General features: G+C 41.6%; 1 protein-coding gene across 1 annotated transcript in view; it reads left to right on the top strand.

Annotated features, from left to right (window-relative positions):
* LOC119977336 (PC3-like endoprotease variant B) overlaps window positions 1-18,338 on the top strand; it is a 1,015,536-nt gene extending 997,198 nt beyond the window's left edge. Inside the window, exons 18-20 of the mRNA XM_038818121.1 lie at window positions 4,614-4,783; window positions 16,537-16,680; window positions 18,077-18,338. Coding sequence (XP_038674049.1) covers window positions 4,614-4,783; window positions 16,537-16,680; window positions 18,077-18,106 — 344 coding nt within the window. The 3' untranslated portion in view covers window positions 18,107-18,338. The remainder of the gene's footprint in view (window positions 1-4,613; window positions 4,784-16,536; window positions 16,681-18,076) is intronic.
* The last annotated feature ends 7,498 nt before the right edge of the window (window positions 18,339-25,836 follow it).

The raw sequence follows: 25,836 nt of genomic DNA, 5'->3' as shown, positions 1-25,836 counted from the left end.
AAATGGCTTATGTACCAAAATGAGCAGGAATCGTTCAAAGCAACTTGAATATCAGGAGCTTGACAAATTTCTGTCTCCTTGGATAGAAGGAAACATGCAGGAGCACAAATGTATTATTTGTGATGTTCAGGTTATTTTACCAAAGATTCTGAGGAATGCACACATTTTGGTGTTTTGATTTTTACATTAAATTGATAGTTTGTTTCCTTTGTATTGCAAGCATATTGCTGCCTCTCAATTTGGCTGAGTCACTGGATTTAAGGTCATTGCAGAACTTCAAGTCTTGTTGAAATAGGATCAAGAAAAGCTATTTAGCGGTTATTTCTATGGACATCATTGAGAAACGCAATCTCTGTCGAGTATAACATTGGGGAGAATACTTCATCCCAGAATAGCTGGCCTTTCTTCAAATGCCCGCAGTGTATGTTGCTTCCAGTAAGGTTGTCCGTTTCCCTCCACTTCCGGAGGCCTGTTACTCTTTATAATGGTGAATTAAGTTACAATTGTGTTTGAGAACAAAGTCAAGTGATTGCATACAAAAGCTGGCAGATAAGTGTTTGCATTTTTCAATGTGAAATCTTCTTTGGTAGCTTCCTTCTCTTCCTTAACGTTTTGCAGTTTGTCTCACTTAACAATACAATGAGGATGCAAAATAACATTCAGGTTCTAGAAGACTGGCCTTCTAATTACTGTTTTTCCATAAATATTCAAGTCTCTGATTAAAATATACACTTAACTCAAGTTTGTCAGTTGATTAATTTGTTTTCAAATGCTCGTTTGATTACTGGCATGATTAATCATGTACAGTGTAGACAAAAAATAAGAACATAAGAACTAGGAGTAGACTATATGCTCCCTCATGCCTGCTCCACCATCCAATAAGATCATGGTTGATTGGATCTTGCTCCAACTTCACTTGGTGTGCAGTTCCCCATAACCCTTAACTTCCCCGTAGTTCAAGAATCTGTCTGCCAATTAAATGCATTCAATGATTCAGGCTCCAATGCTTTCAACGTTAGAGAATTCAAAAGATTCACAACCCTCAGAGAACAAATTCCTCACCATCCCATTCTTAAATGGGAGATGGCTTATTCTGAAACAATGCCACCTTGTTATAGATTCTGCCACATGAGGAATCTTCCTCTCAACATCAGTTCCATGGGGGGGGGAGGGGTTGTACAAAGTTATAAAGTAACTAAAAGTGGTTTTAATTTTGGGGGGGGGTAACTATCGCTGTGACAAAGTCGGAACCATCCAAAGTTTGCAAAGGTGCCCAGATTGCCCGGTCCAGCGGTCAGGCCCAGGGGAGGGAAGAGGGAGGGGCGCGTTGACCATAAGATGTGGGGTGAGGCAGGGCTTGAAGACCCTCAAAGAAGTAAGTTGGATGAAGTGAGGGGGTCCGGAGGCTGAGGTGGGGAGCTGAGGGGGGCCAATAGATCGGGATGTCATGAAAATGCCCCTTTAAGAACTGTTTGTCTTCTCAAATGGCTGCAGTGATGTCATCGTGTGGGTGGAATTGGGTTTTGGGTTTTACTTTCGTTTTGAGCTGGAAGCTGTGTGGCTCTGTGTTTTACTTGTGGTTTAGACAGTTGGAAGCTGTATTCAAACTACAAGGATCTTGGAGTCTCTCTCTCTCTGCATGTTAAAAAGGTGACTACAGATCACTTGATAACTTCAAAGTAATAACTGTTTAGGAAGAAATTCAAACCTACTGGTTTGTGTAAAAGGGATTGTCTGATTTATGGATGTTGTTACTTGAGTGAAGCAGTAAAGGGAAGTTATTAAGGGTTAAATATAGAGTTCTGTAGCTGTGTGGGGTATTTATGTTTGTAGTTGATAAAATGCTTGCTGTGTGTGTTTATAAAATGTTAACTGAATTTGTAGAATAAACTTTGTTTTTGATTTAAAGTGCTTAAGGCAGTGTTGAATAACACCTGAAAGGTAGGCCCTTATGCTCCTCATATCCAAAATCTATAAACAGTTACAGGTCAGGTGAACTCCATAATATACTTTGGTGTTCTCTAAACCCTGGCCCATAACAGGGGCTACCTTTAAAAACGACGCCTCGATCTGTGAGTAGTCTTCCTGCACTTGTAAGCTGAGCTCGTCGGTGCAGGAAATGATTTAAAGAGTGACCTTGATGGAGTGTTCCTCAATGAGGCTAACAAAATGGCAAAGTGCCGTTGAATTGCAGGGAGCCGGGTTGTCTGTCGGGGGATCCTCCGTTTCGCCGGCAGCGCACTCACGCCCAGAGATTTCCCAACGGAGTGAGGGTGTCCACAATGGGAAACCCCATTGGCCAGCTGACGGAATGAAGGATCTCGCTGCTGGCGGGGGCGCTCCGCACCAGAAAACGGGTGAGGTGGGACAGAGAATCCCGCCCAACTAATTTTTGATGCCGTAGACATCCATTAAAACTCCTCTAAATGCGCCGTTCAGCTGACTTTAACCCAAACTTGCTGAATCATGCCCAGTAAGTGTGCTTATGATTTCATTGCACCTTGAACAGAAAGCAAACCTTCCCCATATAGCAGTTTGTGAAATTACAGTCATTATTGTGCTGGGAGTATGTGCCTGTCAGAAATTATCATGAGAAAGCCCAAACTCTATTCAAAGGGTGATACAGTGCTGGAGTGATGATGTTATTGGATTAGTTATCCAGAGATCTGGACTAATAATTGAAAGAATGTAATTTCAAAATCCCGCCATTGTGGTGTGAGAATTTGAATTCAGTGTTTTTTTTTAATTGAGAAATTAAGAAGCATGTATCAGCAAAGGTGACCATGAAGGTGAAACTAAAAACAGAAAGTGCTGGATATACTCATCAGGTCCAGCAACATCTGCGGAAAGGTCAACATAGTAAACATCACAAGGCAAATATGACTCTTCTACAAAGAAAATAGAATTTTGGCTCAAAGCATTCACTTTCTTTCTCTCTCCACAGATGCTGCCAAACCTGTTGAGTATATTCAGCACTTTCTGAACCCGATTTTAGCCATGATTGAGAGTTTTCTGTCATGGCAAAAATGGCTGAAATGGCTGAAACTCATAAATCCCACCTCCGAATAGGGGAATTCACTTTTTTCTGGGGGAGGGAATGGAGGCAGGGCACATTTTGAACATGCGTGTCGTATGGACGCAGCTGACCAATCATCAGCTGCCTCTACTGAAGTGGGATTTTGGTAGAATTGGTTGGAGCGTGGAACCCAAAGTGTGCAGATTAGATTTGGTAAGAGCAGGTCTAAATTATGTGGGTTCCTTTGAATAGTCTGGATAGTCCTTTAGAGGGGTACAGTAGCCTTTTAGATCCAGACACATTGAGGGATGTAAGGTGCTATTGGTGAAGGAAATATGCCCTTTGAGATTGGTCAAGTGCCCAATCGAATTGTTAAAAGTTGGCATAAATATGCATCTAAACTGCATAAGCCCATTGGAACTGTCAACAGATCTGTAAAATTCAACTTTCAAAACTGTCAGAAGCCTCTGTCAAAAGTACCAAGTGGATCTATCAAAAGCAGCTGTCAAAGCATTTTAAAATCTTGCCCTTTAAATCTTTGAAAGTGTTAAAAAACATTGTTGGCTATTTTACTCTGTCTGCTGACATAAGCCTGAGAGTTCCCATTATTAGATAAATGCTGCATGCCTGATTTCACAACCAGCATCACAGCCTGCCATTTCACAGTTTAATTGACAGCTATAAGTGGTTATAGACTCCTTGAAGTGGGACTATGAAATTCACAGCTTGTTGTTATAACGAATGAAAAGGGATGAATGGAATGTTTATTGTCATAAGGCTTTATTTAGTTGAAGGAATGTAAATGTAAAGAATGGGTCTTTACGAATGCAAATATTTCCCCCCAAGTTAGCGAAGTCTGAAATAGACACTTAGAACTTTATTCAGAACTTTATTTTATCCACAGTTATCCGTGCCCACGTGATTCCCAGTCACGAGGACCAGAGAATCGCGGGAGGCCAGCGCATAGGGAGCTGATATTCCCCTGACGCTTCCATCTCATCAGGGAACGCATCCGGGTGAAGAAGACAACATAATAGTCTCAAGAGGCAAAAATATTATTGCTAATACAGGTTATGACAGGTCTTTAGAATACAATGTATTAGACCAAGTTATACTGCTGGTGTACGTGAACAGAGAATCTCAGGCCGAACAACAACAAAGGAGATTTAATTGTGCTTGGATGTATGCACAGATCAATGGATGATTAATTATCAGAGAGTGACTAGGAATCTTCCATCATTAAAAATATTCTAAAGTATGTTTTGAAAATAGCCAGTGTGTGATGTGGACTGCCATAGAACTTTTAAAATGTGTCCTCACACAGGTTGCATTTGCGCTAATGCCCACTGAAGATTATGAGGCACTTCCTGGCTTCTGTGTTGGGAATCAGATCAGATACCAACCAGGTCATACTGCCCACATTGCAACGATGCACACCTCAACTCGGTTTTCATCAATTCAAAAATGATAGGGTAACTGTCACCATACACATTTCTGGAGAGGGAAACAATATTATGAGAAGACAGGTGCATTGAATTGTTACCAATCAAATAGGAATGGGCTAATTCTGAAATTTCTTATGTCCTTACCTGAACAGTTATGGAACTTGGCAGTATTCAAAATGTTAAAAACAATCAAAAACTGGCAAATGTCAGAAAATTGGTGGAGCAAAAACAAATAGATAAGCGACTAACTGAGGATTTTTTAAATGAAAATACGAGAAACGTGGATGCAGAAGATATTCCTTTCACATGGTCAGGAGAAAAGGTAAATACATTTCATTTTATAAATCTGTTGTTCAGTTATACTGTCCTTGTTTTGGCATCTGTCATGTTAATGTAATGATATAATAAGTTGGCTTATTTACTGTGCAAGACACAGGCATCAATCAGTCAATGGATTGGTAAACATGTTGTGGGTTCATTTATTAAGACTAGGCACATGGGAACAGTCATCCATAGTAATAAAGCTTGAAGACATCAGAGCTGTGTGCTCTGCTCAAAGCAAAAGTGAAACCGCAACTGGAACAAGTGGCACATTTCTTTTCTAGTAAAGTCATGCTGACATCCTAAAAGTAATATTATAACAGTATCCAATCAATATTCATCTATACTGCCAATACTTCGACTCAATATTTTAATTTCTGTCGACAGAACATACAAGAAGACACCAAACTTCAGATATGCTAATGAATTCCCTTACACTTAATATCTCCATCTTCTCATGATAACGTAAATCTAGGCCCGGTTTTTACCGTCCCTCCCATCCAGCAGGATATTGCGGTCCTGTTGAATTTAACGGACATTTAAATGGCTCCTCGCATCCACCAGGGGGTGCCTCGCTGCAGCAAGGTCATAACATCCTGGCCCTAATCTTTTTTCTTAATCTTTTTGTTTCTCAGACATCAAAAGAAATAAAGCTGTATCGAGAATAAATTTTCATTTGGCATCCTTGTTGTCTGAAAGTACTGCAGGTTAAGCTCAGTAATAATGAAAACAGGACTACAATTGTCTGTCATTTTAATGTGCGGATTGCCTTAATGAGAGAAGTGAGAACCATAATGCTTCAAATTGTTTTCTCACTTCAGAAATTTCAAAACAATCCCTCATACATATCTAAATTATAAAAGGACAACATGTTTTCAGTAATCTGAGACATGGCAAATATAAAATATAAAATATAAAAGCATTGTGTTGGAATTGGATTAGAATAGCACTGGGGAAAAAAAACTTGTTTTAATTAAATTTATCGTCATGTGATAACATTAAAAAGAACCACAATACCAATGTTTTATATTTTAACTTTATTTCTGTATTCATTAAGCTGAGCACGATTGGTGCTGGGGCAAGTTTACATTTTTTTGGCACCTAGTGTTCATGTCAGGCACAAACTGGTCTAGTAAAACTCCGTTAAGTGCAGAGTAAAGCTCTCTCAACAGCCTAAACCCCAGAAGACCATTTTATACTCCATAAATATGTCACTTCAATTTCCTGTAACAACTGGCCTTGATGCCGCTGTGTGTGATAATTTGGGCATGAATATTCCTAGTTATGGCATTTTTGGGAGAGATCGGGAGAAAAGAAGGAGTGGTGGGCTGCAATGTTGATGATTCCATCACAAGTGCTTGAATACAAGGATATCCTAGGGATTGCATTAATTCAAAATTTATATGGAAGAGTATTTTGCATCAAATCAACATTTTTAGTATGTGTTATAGTTTACCAAACAGTTAAATTAGGTTAAGTCTCCAGGTATCTAGTTATCTATCCTAAGAACACAAGAACTAGGAGCAGAAGTAGGCCATCTGGCCCCTCGAGCCTGCTCCGCCATTCAATGAGATCATGGCTGATCTTTTGTGGACTCAGCTCCACTTTCCTGCCCAAACACCATAACCCTTAATCCCTTTATTCTTCAGAAAACTATCTATCTTTATCTTAAAAACATTTAATGACGGAGCCTCAATTGCTTCACTGGGCAAGGAATTCCATAGATACACAACCCTTTGGGTGAAGAAGTTCCTCCTATCGACACATAAAAATGTCAGGGAGATTGTAACCTAACACGCCAGGTGGGAAACCCTTTGATTCAGGTGGATTTTGTACCCTACATAATGGCGTCAATTTAACCTACTCTGCCAATTGGGAAATAGATGGAATGGTGCAATCTTGGTTTTGCATCATTTATTTATTTACTCACTATTGAAGTTAGCAAGTAAAATTGGGCAGACTGTAAAATAAGCATCACACCTCTCCCGTGAGTTTCTCATCCAGTAATTAGATTACAGTCAGGGCTATCATACAGAGTATTTTTAACTCTCACAAGTTATATTGGATTAATGATAATGCTTGTGGACCGAGCAAATGGGCTTTTGGAATGTAATTAGAACTATTTCCTGTCAAAATCCAGCCCCACATTTCAGGAGGGATGTCAAAACCTTTGAGAGTGTGTGAAAGAGATTGACTAGAAAGATACCAACAATGAAGGACTTCAGTTGTGTACAGAAGCTAGGGTTGCTCTCCTTAAAGTAGAAAGGTTAAAGGACTAAAATTACAAATTAGGGTCAGGAATGGCATGCCTGTCGCCTTCCCACCACCATGGCACTCTGCCAATGGACGGAAATCTAGCAAACAGTCCTCCTGCCCAGAGATTAATTGTGTTAGTTAAGTGACCAATTAATAATTTTTCTGCCAAGGGGTGGGGGGGGGGGAGGGGGGGATGCTCAGAGGAATCTCCGAATCAGATATATCAGATATACTGTGGTCCATGTAGAGGCCCCATGACAGAAATGACCACTCCCAATCGTCCATTAAACCGCTCCGCCCACCTTCAACCACCACTGCCACTCTTAGTTGGGCCTGCGTGACTTGCCTTGACAAACCCCCCTTATCTTGGTCCAAGGGCAGTCTCCAACGCTGAGTCCTCAGGCTGAGTGCAGCTCCAGCACTGGCCATTGCTTCTGGTGGTGATGCTGAGCCAGAAGAGCTGTTGGATTCTGACCAGCTGCTTCTGAAAGGGGGCTATAATTCTTCCGGGTCTTGACAGCAGCTCATTAGCTGCCTGAGAGACATAAAACTCAGTCGACAATCCCCAAAGCAGTTGAGGCACTTTCTGGCCCGTTGTTGGGGCCAGTCTCTGCATGAAGAAATCAAGCCCCACATTTTAAGAAATATGTCAATGCCTTGTATAGCATGCAACAGAGATTTACAAATGATACCAATGATGACAGACATGAGTTGTGTGCAGAAGCTGGTTCTGCAGTCCTTAGAGTTTTGAAGGTTAAGGAGAGATAGAGGCATTCAAAATTAGATGGTTTGGTAGAGAAAAATAAGGACAAACTGTTTCCACAAGCAGGAGGATCAATGATCAGATGACATTTTAAAGATATTTCACAAAGGAACCAGAGAAAATTAGGATTTTTTATAATGCTGCGATGCTATGCCGAAAGCAGATGTTCGTTGCTCAGCAAAACCAAATGGAAACTTGGCTTACGAGCCACATTTTTTGAAAATTACAATTGAAAGGTGTATGAACAAGAAGAAAAGAAAACTTAGGCACACAAGATTACAGTTACATAGTTAAAATATGCACTGAGTGCTGAGCTTGTGGCATTTGAGTGCTACAGTGAGAGTTTGGTGACTGAGGGAGTAAAAGGGTTATTTAAAGTCTAGTATTTCTTTTATTTAGTTAATTAACTTAAAAGTTGCTGTTTGGTCTATAAGAAGGTGAATTTTGAATCAGCTTTAAACAAGGTTCTACTTGGACTTACTTGCAGCTGGAGCTTGTTAATTAGTTAATTGCATTAGGCCAGTTTTTAGAAGCTAGAGTCACGGTATAAATAGGGGCTAGATACAGTGCAGACTTTGTTTGCACTGAGTGCTGAGCTTGTGGCATTTGAGTGCTACAGTGAGAGTTTGGTGACTGAGGGAGTAAAAGGGTTATTTAAAGTCTAGTATTTCTTTTATTTAGTTAATTAACTTAAAAGTTGCTGTTTGGTCTATAAGAAGGTGAATTTTGAATCAGCTTTAAACAAGGTTCTACTTGGACTTACTTGCAGCTGGAGCTTGTTAATTAGTTAATTGCATTAGGCCAGTTTTTAGAAGCTAGAGTCACAGTATAAATAGGGGCTAGATACAGTGCAGACTTTGTTTGCACTGAGTGCTGAGCTTGTGGCATTTGAGTGCTACAGTGAGAGTTTGGTGACTGAGGGAGTAAAAGGGTTATTTAAAGTCTAGTATTTCTTTTATTTAGTTAATTAACTTAAAAGTTGCTGTTTGGTCTATAAGAAGGTGAATTTTGAATCAGCTTTAAACAAGGTTCTACTTGGACTTACTTGCAGCTGGAGCTTGTTAATTAGTTAATTGCATTAGGCCAGTTTTTAGAAGCTAGAGTCACAGTATAAATAGGGGCTAGATACAGTGCAGACTTTGTTTGCACTGAGTGCTGAGCTTGTGGCATTTGAGTGCTACAGTGAGAGTTTGGTGACTGAGGGAGTTAGGTGAGGAGGGAGTAAGGTACTCCTTTCATTTAATTTCCTATATTTATCAAAGAGCGTGAAGGGAACCAGGAGTTTAGAGTACAGCTGACTGGGAGCAGAGTCGGAGGGCGGAGGTCCAGTTGGTCCACAGGGCAGCTAATTCTGTAAAGTAAGAGGGGATGGAGGCTAGGGCAGTTGCATGCTCCTCCTGTAGGATGTGGGTGGTGAGGGATACCACTGGTGTCCCCGCTGACTATACCTGCGGGAAGTGCACCCAACTCCAGCTCCTCAGAGACCGTGTTAAGGTACTGGAGCTGGAGCTGGATGAACTTCGGATCATCCGGGAGGCAGAGGGGGTCATAGAGAAGAGTTACAGGGAGGTAGCCACACCAAAGGTACTGGACAAGAGTAGCTGGGTTACAGTCAGGGGAAAGAAAACTAACAGGCAGACAGTGCAGGGATCCCTCGTGGCCATTCCCCTTCAAAACAAGTATACCGTTTTGGATGCTGTTGGGGGGGATGACCTACCGGGGGAAGGCCCCAGTGGCCAGGTCTCTGGCACTGAGTCTGGCTCTGGGGCTCAGAAGGGAAGGGGGGAGCATAGAAAAGCAATAGTAATAGGAGATTCAATGGTTAGGGGAATAGATAGGAGATTCTGTGGTCGCGAGCGAGACTCCCGAAAGGTATGTTGCCTCCCGGGTGCCAGGGCCAGGGATGTCTCTGATCGTGTCTTCAGGATCCTGAAGGGGGAGGGTGAGCAGCCAGAAGTCGTGGTGCACATTGGTACCAACGATGTAGGTAGGAAAAAGGGTGTGGAGGTAATAAACAAGTTTAGGGAGTTAGGCTGGAAGTTAAGGGCCAGGACAGACAGAGTTGTCATCTCTGGTTTGTTGCCGGTGCCACGTGATAGCGAGGCTAGGAATAGGGAGAGAGTGCAGTTGAACACGTGGCTGCAGGAATGGTGTAGGAGGGAGGGCTTCAGGTATTTGGATAATTGGAGCGCATTCTGGGGAAGGTGGGACCTGTACAAGCAGGACGGGTTGCATCTGAACCAGAGGGGCACCAATATCCTGGGGGGGAGGTTTTCTAGTACTCTTCGGGAGGGTTTAAACTAATTTGGCAGGGGAATGGGAACCGGATCTGTAGTCCAGCAACTAAGGTAGACGATAGTCAGGACGCCAAAGCACGTAGTGATGCAGTGGGGAAGATAACAATGACAAAGGAGAGTACTTGCAGGCAAGGAGATGGGTTGAAGTGTGTATACTTTAATGCAAGAAGCATCAGGAATAAGGTGGGTGAACTTAATGCATGGATCGGTACTTGGGACTACGATGTGGTGGCCATCACGGAAACTTGGATAGAAGAGGGGCAGAAATGGTTGTTGGAGGTCCCTGGTTATAGATGTTTCAACAAGATTAGGGAGGATGGTAAAAGAGGTGGGGGGGTGGCATTGTTAATTAGAGATAGTATAACAGCTGCAGAAAGGCAGTTCGAGGGGGATCTGCCTACTGAGGTAATATGGGTTGAAGTTAGAAATAGGAAAGGAGCAGTCACCTTGTTGGGAGTGTTCTATAGGCCCCCCAATAGCAGCAGAGATGTGGAGGAACAGATTGGGAAACAGATTCTGGAAAGGTGCAGAAGTCACAGGGTAGTAGTCATGGGCGACTTCAACTTCCCAAACATTGAGTGGAAACTCTTTAGATCAAATAGTTTGGATGGGGTAGTGTTTGTGCAGTGTGTCCAGGAAGCTTTTCTAACACAGTATGTAGATTGTCCGACCAGAGGGGAGGCCATATTGGATTTAGTACTTGGTAATGAACCAGGGCAGGTGATAGATTTGTTAGTGGGGGAGCATTTTGGAGGTAGTGACCACAATTCTCTGACTTTCACTTTAGTAATGGAGAGGGATAGGTGCGAGCAACAGGGCAAGGTTTATAATTGGGGGAAGGGTAAATACAATGCTGTCAGACAAGAATTGAAGTGCAGAAGTTGGGAACATAGGCTGTCAGGGAAGGACACAAGTGAAATGTGGAACTTGTTCAAGGATCAGGTACTGCGTGTCTTTGATATGTATGTCCCTGTCAGGCAGGGAAGAGATGGTCGAGTGAGGGAACCATGGTTGACAAGAGAGGTTGAATGTCTTGTTAAGAGGAAGAAGGTGACTTATGTAAGGCTGAAGAAACAAGGTTCAGACAGTGCGCTGGAGGGATACAAGATAGCCAGGAGGGAACTGAAGAAAGGGATTAGGAGAGCTAAGAGAGGGCATGAAAAATCTTTGGCGGGTAGGATCAAGGAAAACCCCAAGGCCTTTTACACATACGTGAGAAATATGAGAATGACTAGAGTGAGAGTAGGTCCGATTAAGGACAGTAGCGGGAGATTGTGTATTGAGTCTGAAGAGATAGGAGAGGTCTTGAACAAGTATTTTTCTTCAGTATTTACAAATGAGAGGGGCCATATTGTTGGAGAGGACAGCGTGAAGCAGACTGATAAGCTTGAGGAGATACTTGTCAGGAAGGAAGATGTGTTGCGCGTTTTGAAAAACTTGAGGATAGACAAGTCCCCCGGGCCTGACGGGATATATCCAAGGATTCTCTGGGAAGCAAGAAATGAAATTGCAGAGCCGTTGGCAATGATCTTTTCGTCCTCGCTGTCAACAGGGGTGGTACCAGAGGATTGGAGAGTGGCGAATGTCGTGCCCCTGTTCAAAAAAGGGAATAGGGATAACCCTGGGAATTACAGGCCAGTTAGTCTTACTTCGGTGGTAGGCAAAGTAATGGAAAGGGTACTGAGGGATAGGATTTCTGAGCATCTGGAAAGGCATTGCTTGATTAGGGATAGTCAGCACGGATTTGTGAGGGGTAGGTCTTGCCTTACAAGTCTTATTGAATTCTTTGAGGAGGTGACCAAGCATGTGGATGAAGGTAAAGCAGTGGATGTAGTGTACATGGATTTTAGTAAGGCATTTGATAAGGTTCCCCATGGTAGGCTTATGCAGAAAGTAAGGAGGCATGGGATAGTGGGAAATTTGGCCAGTTGGATAACAAACTGGCTAACCGATAGAAGACAGAGAGTTGTGGTGGATGGCAAATATTCAGCCTGGAGCCCAGTTATCAGTGGCGTACCGCAGGGATCAGTTCTGGGTCCTCTGCTGTTTGTGATTTTCATTAACGACTTGGATGAGGGAGTTGAAGGGTGGGTCAGTAAATTTGCAGATGATACGAAGATTGGTGGAGTTGTGGATAGTGAGGAGGGCTGTTGTCGGCTTCAAAGAGACATAGATAGAATGCAGAGCTGGGCTGAGAAGTGGCAGATGGAGTTTAACCCTGACAAGTGTGAGGTTGTCCATTTTGGAAGGACAAATCTGAATGCGGAATACAGGGTTAATGGTAGGGTTCTTGGCAATGTGGAGGAGCAGAGAGATCTTGGGGTCTATGTTCATTGTTCTTTGAAAGTTGCCACTCAAGTGGATAGAGCTGTGAAGAAGGCCTATGGTGTGCTAGCGTTCATTAGCAGAGGGATTGAATTTAAGAGCCGTGAGGTGATGATGCAGCTGTACAAAACCTTGGTCAGGCCACATTTGGAGTACTGTGTGCAGTTCTGGTCACCTCATTTTAGGAAGGATGTGGAAGCTTTGGAAAAGGTGCAAAGGAGATTTACCAGGATGTTGCCTGGAATGGAGAGTAGGTCATACGAGGAAAGATTGAGGGTGTTAGGCCTTTTCTCATTAGAACGGAGAAGGATGAGGGGCGACTTGATAGAGGTTTATAAGATGATCAGGGGAATAGATAGAGTAGACAGTCAGAGACTTTTTCCCCGGGTGGAACACACCATTACAAGGGGACATAAATTTAAGATAAATGGTGGAAGATATAGAGGGGATGTCAGAGGTAGGTTCTTTACCCAGAGAGTAGTGGGGGCATGGAATGCACTGCCTGTGGTAGTAGTTGAGTCGGAAAATTTATGGACCTTCAAGCGGCTATTGGATAGGTACATGGATTAGGGTAGAATAAGGGAGTGTAGGTTAACTTCTTAAGGGCAGCACGGTAGCATTGTGGATAGCACAATTGCTTCACAGCTCCAGGGTCCCAAGTTCGATTTCGACTTGGGTCACTGTCTGTGTGGAGTCTGCACATCCTCCCCGTGACTGCGTGGGTTTCCTCCGGGTACTCCGGTTTCCTCCCACAGTCCAAAGATGTGCAGGTTGGGTGGATTGGCCATGACAAATTGTCCAAAATTCTATGATTAACCTAGGACAAAAGTTCGGCGCAACATCGTGGGCCGAAGGGCCTGTTCTGTGCTGTATTTCTCTATCTCTATCTCTAGCCTGAGAAAACATTCCCCTAGAAAGACACCCTACTTGGTCTGACCCACAAGTAAACACTTTCCAGGCAACATTCCCTTATCGATGTTTAACTATAAAGGTCCAGTAATATTACCCAAGGGCAAAGCTGCTGTTGCTTTAGTTAGGCATACCATATCACCTCTCAAACTCACCTGCACTCTGCTATGGAAATCCAGTACTTCAGAATAATGATACTTCTGACAGCCTCAAATAGTATCTGGATTGACTGGATTGCTGAGTCAAACTGCACCTTTGCCCTCCCTGGACCTGTTTTAGCAGGTCTTCATCACACAACCCACCTGGAGGTTCTCAACAACTCTCCTTAAATATCTGTTTTACCTTTAATCTATGAATCAACTGTCCTCAGCAGTTATTTAAACTTACCTTTTCCAAAATATAAAAATATTCCATGTTTTCCCATGGCCATCACTTTTGGGTCAAATAAAATTTAATAACCTTGTTTAAAGAACAAAGTAAGACGTCTTACAACACAAGGTCCAACATGTTCATTTCAAACACTAGCTTTCGGAGCACCGCTCCTTCCTCGGGTGAATGAAGATGTATGTTCCAGAAACATATATATAGACAAATTCAAAGATGCCAGACAATGCTTAGAATGTGTGCATTTGCAGCTAATTCAGTCTTTACAGATCCAGAGATAAGGGCAACCCCAGGTTAAAGAGGTGTGAATTGTCTCAAGCCAGGACAATTAGTAGGATTTTGCTAGCCCGGGCCAAATGGTGGGAGATGAATGTAATGCGACATGAATCCCAGGTCTCGGTTGAGGCTGCACTCATGTGTGCGGAACTTGGCTATAAGTTTCTGCTCGGCGATTCTGCGTTATTGTGCGTCCTAAAGACCGCCTTGGAGAATGCTTACCCGGAGATCAGAGGCTGAATGCCCTTGATTACTGAAGTTTTCCCCGACAGGAAGGGAACATTTCTGCCTGGTGATTGTCGCGCGATGTCCGTTCATTCGTTGTCGCAGCGTCTGCATGGTCTCGCCAATGTACCACGCTTCGGACATTCTTTCCTGCAGCGTATGAGGTAGACAACGTTGGCCAAGTCATACGAGTATGTACCGCGTACCTGGTGGGTGGTGTTCTCACGTGTAATGGTGGTATCCATGTCGATGATCTGGCACGTCTTGCAGAGATTGCCATGGCAGGGTTGTGTGGTGTTGTAGTCGAGGTTCTGAAGGCTGGGTAGTTTTCTGCAAACCACAAACTATGTTTCTGGAACATACCTCTTCATTCACCTGAGGAAGGAGCAGTGCTCCGAAAGCTAGTGTTTGAAATGAACAAGTTGGACTTTAACCTGGTGTTGTAAGACTTCTTACTGTGCTCACCCCAGCCGGCATCTCCACATCATAAAGAACAAAGAACATAGACAATTACAGCACAGGAACAGGCCCTTCGGCCCTCCAAGCTTGCACCGAGCATTGTGCTGGCCAATTACTTTTCGTGACCCCTTTCCTTGTGCCACAACCTCTGGCTGTTCACCCTCTCCCTTCAGAAAGCTTTCAGCCCATTCAGATGCATCCAGACCGGGGAACCATATCATCCTGGAGTTTCTTTCACATCCACAGAAGCGCCTATCTATACCCTAACTATAGAGTCCCCGATAACTATTGCCCAAGTTCTCTCTGTCCCTCCCTGCTTAACAACAGAGCCAGCCATGGTGCAACTGATGTGGCTGTTGCTGTTATCCCCTGATAGGCCATCCCCCCCAACAGTATCCCAAATGGTATACTTGTTAGATAGGGGGATGACCACAGGGGATTCCGGCACTGACTGCCTGTTCCCCCTACTAGCAGTCACCCATCTATCTGCCTTCTGCTTGGATGTCACCACAACAATAAAGCTCATGTCTATGATGCTTTCTCCACCTTCATGCTCCCAAGAGCATCGTACTGCTGCTCCAACCTACCCATGCAGTCTGTGAGGAACTGCAATTGGGTGCACTCCTGCAGATGTAGTTGTCGGAGACACTGGAAGCATCACAGATCTCCCACATCTCACAAGTTCAGCACCTAACCCCACTCTCACAACAAGTAATTCTGATCTGGAATCCACTGCCTGAGATTGTGCAAGCTGATTCACTAATTGGTAATTGAAATTGGTAATATACTTGAATAGGACAAACCTACAGAGATATGGGGAAAGAGCAAGTGAGTGGAACTAACTGGATAACTCTTTCAAAATGCTGACACAGGTACTATGGGCTGAATAGGCTTTATCTTTGCAACATGACTGTAATTATATGACACTCAAGGCTTAAAGGGGATATGATGTCAGCTATCTTATAATGCAGATTAAGTAGTGTGTGTTTTTACAAAGTTCTTGAGATGTAAAACAATAGTTATAAAGATTATATGATCACTCAGGGATAAAGGAGTGGACCTAACTGTACAAAATAAAAGAATGCCCAGGATATTAAATAAATAATTTACATCTTTACTTTCAAATGATTTTAGAAGTGAGAATGTACACAAGGGGAATAAAACAAAGTTATTTGGGGTAAATGTAATAAAGCATAAAGGTTCGAAAACAAAATCTTAACAGAACTTAAAGTGGATAAGTGCCTACGCTCTGGTGGTCTACATCCTTGGTTGAAAGGTTTCAGAGAAAACAATAGAGGCTCAGGCCACAGTTTTTCAATCTTTTTCAAATACACACATTGTGTCTTGGCACTGGAAGGTAACCATTGTTCACGAAGGATGAGGAGGGTAAATCAAGTAACTCTCGACTGGTTAGACTAATGTCGGTTGTGAACAAACTCTTAAAGGTAGATTTCAACTTTCACTGTCAGAACAGAATTTCTAGTAGCAAATCAACCAATTTTCCTTTCCATTCACTTCAATGGATTTCTTTCCTTTCTCAGTTATACATCCCTCCCACAATCCACAAGCTTTTAAAATGCATTTTTTGTCTCATCCAAACAGGATTTCTTGATTATCTCATCTGTTTTCCTATTAATTTCAACTATGGTAGTGTTCCGCAATGAGGGCCTTATGAGGTTTGGTCCTTCACATTTAATTTCTCAATTTTAGAAATGGTACAAGTATCTTCAGGGTATGCAGACAAAAATTGTGCATTTCTGCACATGTTAGCATGTATTATTTAGGCTATGTCCAGATCTTGTTCAAGCTTTCGTGGCAAGAAAATATGTCACAGATCATTCATGTTTTGTTCCATAATAGTTGCCTGCAAATGAAAAAGGTGAAAGCGATCCAAGCACTATCTTTGGAGATGTAATGCTCAAGTTCTGGTATTCCCAGTCGAACAAACCTGAAAATGGTATTAAGCAAACAAGATCATTGCCAGCTGATAAAAATGTTGCGCAGGTGAGTTTGTACCCATTCTTTCACTTTTCTCCTCCATAACCATAAAATCATTGTTCGAAATAGCCAGTAGACTGGCAAGTATTTCAGGCATCGGCAGTGCACTCACGCACCCCTGCCTCTCCCTCATTCCTTCTACTTAATCGGGATTGAAGTTATGTGTGATTGTATGTTTACATCACTGATTTTATAGAAAAACTACTGATGAAAAATCAATCCTTCAAATATACTTAAGAAGGCCATTGCAAACAATGTAGCATCATTGTAATATGTTCCATGTCTTGATAGTAAGGGTACTTATACCCATCCTACTGGAATGTGATCTGCATGGTATTACGCAGATTATGCACTGTTTAAGTTAGCTCAAGGGATAAGATGCAAGATTTTCATAAATATGCATGGGAGCAAATACAAAGATACTTTGTTTCTCAACTTTTTTTAAGTGATTGATCATTTTAAAGTGGTTGCTTGATAGATTTTTATATAGGAACAGAACTTTTTAAAGTGCAATTTGGCAGTGGGTACAAATCAATGAAAGAACCTCTTTATGAGAGAAAAGTGAAGATTGAAATAGGGAACAAGGAGATGAAGAAACCTGAGTTGAGATTGCAGTTGTACTAATAGGTCCTACTGCCCTCAAAACGTTAAGCCCCTATCTTCAGTGTTTCAATTTGCTGCTGATTTATTCCACTGAAATGTTTTCCCAGGTATATGACGTCTTTTTTTTGTATTTTGCACCAATTTTCTCCTTTCCTGCAGCTGTTCACTGATCCTCAGTACCTCATCTAAGTGCCCATTATTAACATGTAAGACGTAAGAGTGACTGCTGGCAAACTGCCGAAGCCAAATCCAATCCTGTCCTTGGCTGACACTTCAATTTTGGCTCAATTTTAGCAGGGGCTACTGGAGAGCAACCAGGAACTAGTTGTCTCTTTCCGACATCTTTAAGACATCTATTACAATTTAAACAATCTTTTGTTGCAGTCCAGGCTGAGTCGTATTACGGTTCTAAAACAGGATCCTGCAAAACTGTTAATGTAGCTTTCTGATCCTGAATCTGATCATTTCCAACATTAGTCTGATTTTATTTCAGATTTTCAGTATTTGTTTTTTTTTTCTTTTCATCTCTGTGATAGTTTCTTTCTTAATACTCTATTGCTGCTGTTTTCCTTTCCCCACATTTTAATATTTCTTCAATTCTACAAACATTACATGAAAAAGCATAAGTAAACATTCCAAAAATAGTGCTGTAAAACATGATGCAAGTAGTGAGAGTTAACTGGAGATAAATGTGGCTTTTCCTTTGTGCTGTAGATTTTAGTAAATTTAGTCCTTTAAAGAGAAGTGTATTTGAAATATGAATAGTGCACTTAAATAATGAAATACTTTCCTGCCACAGGATGTTGGTGAAACTCCGGCTGAATATTGAAGAAACACCGCGGTGGCTGCAGAAGAGTAGAGCTAGGATCCAGCATCTTCATTCTTAGCTTCCTCAAACAGTAGGAAATAATGTACAAAGCAGAAATGGTGATGGAAAATATAGAGAAGACCTTTAAGCAAATAATTCAAGACAAGAACATTTTCAATGGCCCCAAATGAAAAAAATGTGAAAGCTCCACCAAAATCAATTAAAATCATACTTAACATGTCAGGGGTAAATATTTGTCTCAGGCAGCAGTGCCAAGCAGATATTATTATACAACTGGGTATTCCATTCTACTGAAGTCAACGCAACTGAATATTGGGAGAGGTGTATAACGGGTGATGGGAGGTTAGGGGGAGGGAGAGGCTGATACCATAACAACCAATTAGCATTAATGTTCGAGACAAATTTCTGCCCCCAAAGTCTCTTCCAAAGATGAGAAGCAATAAATGAAAATATTTCATTTGCAAACCACTATATTAGTTGATGGTATTTTTAGGGAACAAGATAATCATAAATTCAATATCTAATATGTATTGGGGTAACTTGACTGTGTCCAAATCATGCCTTTGATTGAAGAATACATTCAACATTTCTTCCTCTTTTTCTAATGTTCAATGTTGTCTTTCTGGAGACGATAAGATATTGAATAATTTTAGAATAGGTATTAATAACTGTATCCAATATAAAAAATTATAGCCTGAAATTCGACTGGATTCTCTTTATCTCATTCTGTGGCTTGTGCAGAACATCAACAGAGCATCCTGAAGAAGTTGCATAAATGGACATTTTAGTCGTGTGCACTGTCTCTCCAAAGATTCTGACCATCTCCCACTGGAGAACCCTTGGTAATTCCAAGCATATGTGTCCAAGAAGGTACCAGACTGCACACTACATAAGTGTTTTCAAATTAGAATGTGATTTGCATACCAGAGCTTTCAATTACTACTTTATTTGAATTCTCCAGTCTGGAAATATTGAAAAGACTGATTTAAGATCACAGTTCATCTCCATCATGTACGCATACATGGCCCAATTTATTTTCAAGTTGAATATTCTGCTTTCAGTAACAGATGTTTCTGACGATAATATACTGTTAAAACCCTGTGGAATAAGATGTGCTATGTGTCCTGCTCCTGGGCAATAGGAACAATTACCTCAGCTGACTACACCTGGTGAAAGTGATCTTTCCTCTAACTGTCACATATAGACAGAAGGAACTAATCTCAACTGAGCCTCTAGACAGGGTCGTTCTTTTCATTCACATTTCTAGAGATGTTCACCTCACTGCTTTAAAAAGGAAAAGTAATGTGCTGCCTTCAGCTTCACTGAGAGAGTATAGGCAATAGATATTGTAAAGAGCAGCTCATTTGAACTGCATGGAATTCTAATAAATGGAGAGTAAACTTGGATTAAAATTAACTCAATTAATTTTACTAAATCCTGAACAACAATGCTGAATTTATCTTGCTGTAAGGAAGAAGAACAAAAATATTTTCTCAGGAATGACATGCAATAAAAATCACTACCCAGTTACACATAATAATTGAACAACAACCATGTTAACCATTTAAAACTATTGAGCAAATTAATTGTTCTGTTTATAAACTCTCAGGCTGGGACCAGAAGATTCCACCAGCAGAAAGAGCCAGAAAATCTCACCTTTACTCTCTTTAGTTCAGGGTCTTTCCATGAGCTTAGACTGCTGTTGAACCAATTGGGACCTATAATCTCCTCAGTCAGTCAGTTGAGCTACCAACGTAATCTGAGTAGGCACAGATTAGTGTGGGAGGAAAATGGGGTGACATAAAAATGGATGCTGGGGAAGATGGGCATCAGTCAGTAATTGTGCCTGCCCCTTTCAGCCAGACGTGAGGTACACAGCACCATCCTTGGGCAGAAGGAGTCCACAAGGGTGGGTTAGAATAACAAATTAACACATATTTGGCCCAGAGAATCATTTAGCTGCCTGGTCTAAAAGGAAAGTAGCACTTTTTAAAAGTTTGTGGTTTGTAAATGGAATGTTTATAATTTCATTCATAAGCAAGTTGCTTTTTAGGCCAAAACAAATATATAATTTCTGTTTTCGACATTATTATCACAGATTATTATTTTTAAATAACACCCAGAATGGCAGCCACCATCTATGCTGAATACAGAAGACTTAAAATAAGTTGAGTCTTAAAATATGAAACAAGATAATTTATAAAGATATCATCAATTATGATTCAGTATGCAGGGAGTGTCAAATCAGACTTCTTCATAATACAATAATCTATAATTTAATATTACTGGTGGAAAATTTAACTGCCTTGTTATTAATAATATGGAGAGCTGAATTCTACTCTGAATTTGATTTATAGAATAATACTGAAATTGCTTAGCAAAAGTTGGGAGCTCACATTGGTCACTTCCTCCAATTTATCATTAACATTTCTGTGATTTTTTTTTCGCGAACATAATCCCTGCTCATTTTTATTAATCATTTCACTGCAGAAGTCTTTATAGTATAATGCCACAATAATTTGATCTTCTCTTAAAGCATTTTGTCAGCCATGTACTTCAATTGCACACTTTAGATCTGAAAAAAATCGAGTAAATGTTTTAAGGAGATATCATAGTATGTCATACAATCATGCAGTTTTCTAAGCCCACTTATATTGTATAATTTTGTGGCTCTGCGAGAGTGCATCAAGACCAAAAAAATCAAAGTTCAGATGTATTAAGTGTGTATAATTTAAATGAGCTCTAAGGAGCTGGGAAGTCACTCTATGGTGGGACAAGAGTTAATGCTTCTGTTTCCCCACACGGTGAACTTTTAATCCACCTCAGTCCAAACAGGGTACCTTCAAGCTGATACGAGAAACCTTGTCCATTGGAAGGCTGGGAAATTTAAGAGAGTCAGAGCCTAACAGTGTCATGCACCTCCTACTGACTGGTTTACATTGCAGCAATGTGAAGATGATCTTTCAGTATTCCAACATTGCACAAGGGAAACCCAACAAAAAAGAGATTAAATATATCTAAAGCACAGTGGATCATTGGCAGGTGGCAATTTTACATATTTTCACATTGATATTGAAAAACTGATTCCATATTTATTGCTGTTTATTTTTGAGAATATACTGATATGTTCAAACTATATGAATGACACAGATAAGCAGGGAAATTTCAAGGCTCAACTGAATTGCAATGAAACCGTCAATATTTATCCAATATATTCAATTCACTGTAACCGAGTTGCGTAGGTGGTGGATGGGGGGGAAGGTTGATTTTGAGCCATGATGTAAAGTGGGCAATATCAATTCAGCCACCTGTTATCGATTTCTCTTATTTGACACTGAAGATGAAAATTGGGAAGACCCAATCAAAACCACTCATTTGATGCCATCAGCCAAAGTCAAAATGAATCCCCAGTGTTTCCATTTTTCCCATGTTGGTTGCAATGCAATATTTGAAAAATAATCACTTGCGGAAAGTTATTAATGCTTGGAACGATCTTCTGGCAAGTGTCAATTCAAAAACTTTAGAATCAGCCACCGCCAGCAGGTAGCTCAATACTGTAATGGGGGACAGCAGGTTTCTGTGGACAGCGAAGATAAATGGGCTGAATATTTACTGTTATAATTTGTACATCTTATGCTCACTACCCAGGAGGTCTGATTTAAAAAGTACCCCGCTCTTTATAGTCAGTAAAAATGGCAATGCAGTAAATGTTTTCCAGTAGTTGTGTAGTTGTTATTAAGACATTTTGTGAGCGTTGGGATTAATAAGTTATGTAATACTTTTAGCTTCTTCTGTAATTTCCTTTCCATTCCAATAAAATTCAACGGGAAAACACAAACTGTGTTGCTTTTTGTATAAATGCACTCACTTTATCATTAAATTCCAAAAACTGTGCAAAAATAAAACAGCTATACAAAGTTGGATTGCAATCTAAAGTTCTTTAACTTTGCTGATTCCAATACCTAGACACACTTTGGCTTCATATCATTGCCATAATAATGAAATGCAGACTGCTCCTGCATTTTATCAGAGTTAGACTTACAATGAAAAACAGAGCGCTGCAACACAGGGTCCTGGACAATGGGTGGGTGGGGAGGCCTTACTGAGAGCTGACTGTGGTGCAGCAGCACTAATCAGAGACTGCTAGCTCTGAATTTGCTGATGGGTCAATGGGCCTATCAGCAGGCAATATAGATCAACATTGGGCTCTGATTGGTGGACTCCCCTTTAGAGGGGGAAAACATTTGCCAGACATTGAGATGTGGTGGAGACTTTGAGAAGGTCAGACGGATCTCCTGAATTGGTGTGAGGTGTCTGAACATCCAGTGAGTGAAGCAGCATTCGGCCTGGGTGTGAGGCTGCAGCATGAAATAAAAGTGAGGTTGTCAACCTAATGTCGGAGTGCGAGCCTGTGAAGCCTTCTGCAAGGCAAGGATGAGGCGCTGGCCAATGGCCATCAAGAGGAGCAGCAGGGTACCTCTTAACCTCCGGGCCAGGGCTGAGGAGGGCAGAAGGGCAACCAACCAAAGAACAGAGGCCAGGCGCCAGCGCCGAGGTTTTTGGGGAGCAGTTGGGCGACTCGACCAGAGGCCAGAGCTGAGAGTGAGAGGGCGGCAATCAATTATGCTGTGGAATATCAACATGGAATTCAGTTATTCTTAATTCATCACAAGTGTTACGACACTTTGGGCTAGTGCACGGTCAATTCCAGCCCAACACGTTCCTGAGTCACAACACAAGTGAGTTAACCAATAATTCTTATAAAAATACCAGAGTTCTTTAGCCCTTGGCTGCCCAAACATTAATCACCATGTTTGTAAATATAAACACCATTCCTGTTTATTTATGACAAGGTGGCACAGTGGCTAGCACTGCTGCCCCACAGCACCAGGGATTCAGGTTCAATTCCAGTCTTGTGTCACTGTCTGTGTGGAGCTTGTATATTCTCCCCGTCTCTGTGTAGGTTTCCTCCTGGTGCTCGAGTTTCCTCCCATAATCTAAAGATGTGCAGGTTAGGTGGGTTGTCCATGTTAAATTGCCCCTTAGTGTCCAAAAGGTTAGGTGGAGTTACTCAGTTATGTGGATAGGGTGGGGCCGTGGGCCTAGGTAGGGTGCTTTTTCAGAGGGTCAGTGCAGACTCAATGGGCCAAATGCCCTTTTGCACTGTAGTGATTCTATGATTCAAAGGACTATCATGAAATATGCAGTAAATACAACTGGTTTACGACAATCTACTACACTCTTTAACTGTACCACCCTCTACCCATATACACAAGACAGACCAACACCGAGGGGTAGAAAGGGATAAAAGAAAAATAAGGATGAAGATCAAAAGAATTTGCTTCAGGTGATGGTTCATTAGCACACTTTCCTCACAGCACGTTTGCCGATTAAAGTCTTTGGTTTCCAACCGGCAATCATATTCTTTGTAGAGTCATTCATTCAGGGTCCCTGTGGTTTAGAAAATGCAGTACTCACAGGCAGCAGGCTTTCTGAAGAGACATCCTATTTCTCATCAAGCTGTGGCTTCAGCTCAAGGTGTCCATCCAGGCCTCTACTTTCTCTAGAGAGAGTTGGTTGTTTTTGCTCCTGCCTTTTAGAAGAGAGAGTTGGTCAGTTCTGGACTCTGCCTGTACATAGATGCATCCAGGCACTCTGCCAGTTCAGAAACACAGCCTTTCTGGAGATAAATGGAGATGAGAGGACAGCAGGTCCTTTCCTGGAGATGCCAAGATTAAAACTGAAACCAAACAAAACACTTGGGACTCTGAAAAATATATTAGTGGGATCAGATCCAATCACCACCTGTTGCCAGGCAGAGCACAGCCTTTTGGACCACTTCATTGTCCACCAACCAATGAATTAGACAGAGACCTCACTGATGTCGGCCAGTTTAAACTAGCACAGCCTTTCAGATTCTTCTGTTTGAATTAAAGAGACAGGCTTCTTGCCTTAAAGTGATAATAATCAAGATTATTATTATGTCCAATAATCATGCATGGATCTAAAGGGCAACGGCAAAATAAAAGAAAGGGGAAATAAGGGAATAAACAGGAAGGACCCTTACAAGGTCCAGTTGCTACTGTTCACAAAGCAACAGCGCCGACTATGCTGTGATCCAATTCCAGGAATTCTCCTATTTAGGATTCTACAGGAAAGATTTATGGGGCATTCTGCCATGACACTTTGATAATGACCTTCCAGTTTTTTGTCAAGGAGTGATGATTTCTGTGAGGAGTCGATTTGCAGTTCATTTCTGCCGGGGATTAACTCTCCCAGGCTTTAGAGGCGGTTTTGTTATCATGAGGGGAGACGGAAGACCCAACTTTTGAAACCAGCCAGGAAATGCCATTCCTGATCCAGCTTGTTTAATGTTGGTTGTTCGATCTTTGACCGGTGATTGTATTGCTTTGAATTCACATTGGGATTGTCGAGGCCATCGATTTTCAAATTGACTCTCTGTTCCTTGCAGTTCAATGGGGAGTTGCAACTGTTGTCCTTCACCCAGAGACTCCACTGTTCCAAAAGCAAGGGAACTTTTCACTTTCTGGGCATTATCCAAGAATTTTGCCATTTGAGAGTCAAAGCCAGATTTCGTTACCAGGCAGTCAACAGGAAATTCCCGTAACTTAGCATTACTGCCTCACGGCGCTGAGGTCCCAGGTTCGATCCCAGCTCTGGGTCACTGGAGTTTGCACATTCTCCCCGTGTTTGCATTTGTTTCGCCCCCACAACCCAAAGATGTGCAGGGTAGGTGTATTGGCCACTCTAAATTGCCCCTTAATTGGAAAAAATGAATTGGGTACTCTAAATTTATTTTTAAAAAAGAAAACAAAAAGGAAATTCCCGTAACATTGCTGTCCCTTCCCCAACAAACAATCCATCCTCTTTGAAGTCGACATGCATTTCCATTCGGCATTGCTTAAGTTTGCAGTTGGATGGGGATTCCCATAGTTTTGTTTCTGCTGGGTGCTCCATTATGTCAACACTCACCAATGATGTTCAAGTGGTGTGGACCTGACTTGTGCGTCAATAATAGGCAGCTCAATTCATTCAGCTGTTTCAACTGGAAGATTCGTTTTGCAAGATTTGAATTCTTGGGAATAATTTTGGTTTGAATGTGCACAGTCTCTTTGAATGATGACACAGTGAGGGTGTATTTGTGTCGTGGTGTTTTGAAACATTTCTGAATTTGCCGATGCTTCTGCTCTGTGTTTTGGAGGCCAGTTCTTCTTCTGCATATCTGTTAGAGTTCTGGACATGTGGAGTTTGATTCTGGGCTGTCTCTTGAAGCCTGAATTTGACGCACCTTTACAGAGTCGTTTGCGACGCTGAGGCAGAACTATCAACATCTTCAATTGTTTGCGCATGTTGACTTTACTGCCTTTTGGATGGATGGATCCTCATCACTCTCAATACTGGTGTTCAGAAAGTCTCTTCTCTGGACAAAGAACAGAATCCTGCCAGACAGCTGCCAGCAAAGCCACAGATATTAGACTTAGACAAGTGACTCCACTTCATTGGCGTATTTGCTCCTACACTGGACTTTTTCTCGCTGATTCTGTCCTGCACTGGCCTGTGATTTGTCCATCCTGTTACTCATCAGCTAGTTCAGGTTTGCTCACCTCAAGACACATAAATTGCAATCTCTACCGCCATACTGACACCAGGTAGGCTTGGATTTCACTTTAACAATTACAGTGCAGGCTTGTTATCAGAAGGTAAAGAGT

The sequence above is a fragment of the Scyliorhinus canicula genome, chromosome 14 (assembly GCF_902713615.1).
Source record: "Scyliorhinus canicula chromosome 14, sScyCan1.1, whole genome shotgun sequence".
Lineage (NCBI taxonomy): Eukaryota > Metazoa > Chordata > Chondrichthyes > Carcharhiniformes > Scyliorhinidae > Scyliorhinus > Scyliorhinus canicula.
Note: the sequence above shows the minus strand (reverse complement) of the source record. Positions and strands in the feature narration are given on the sequence as shown.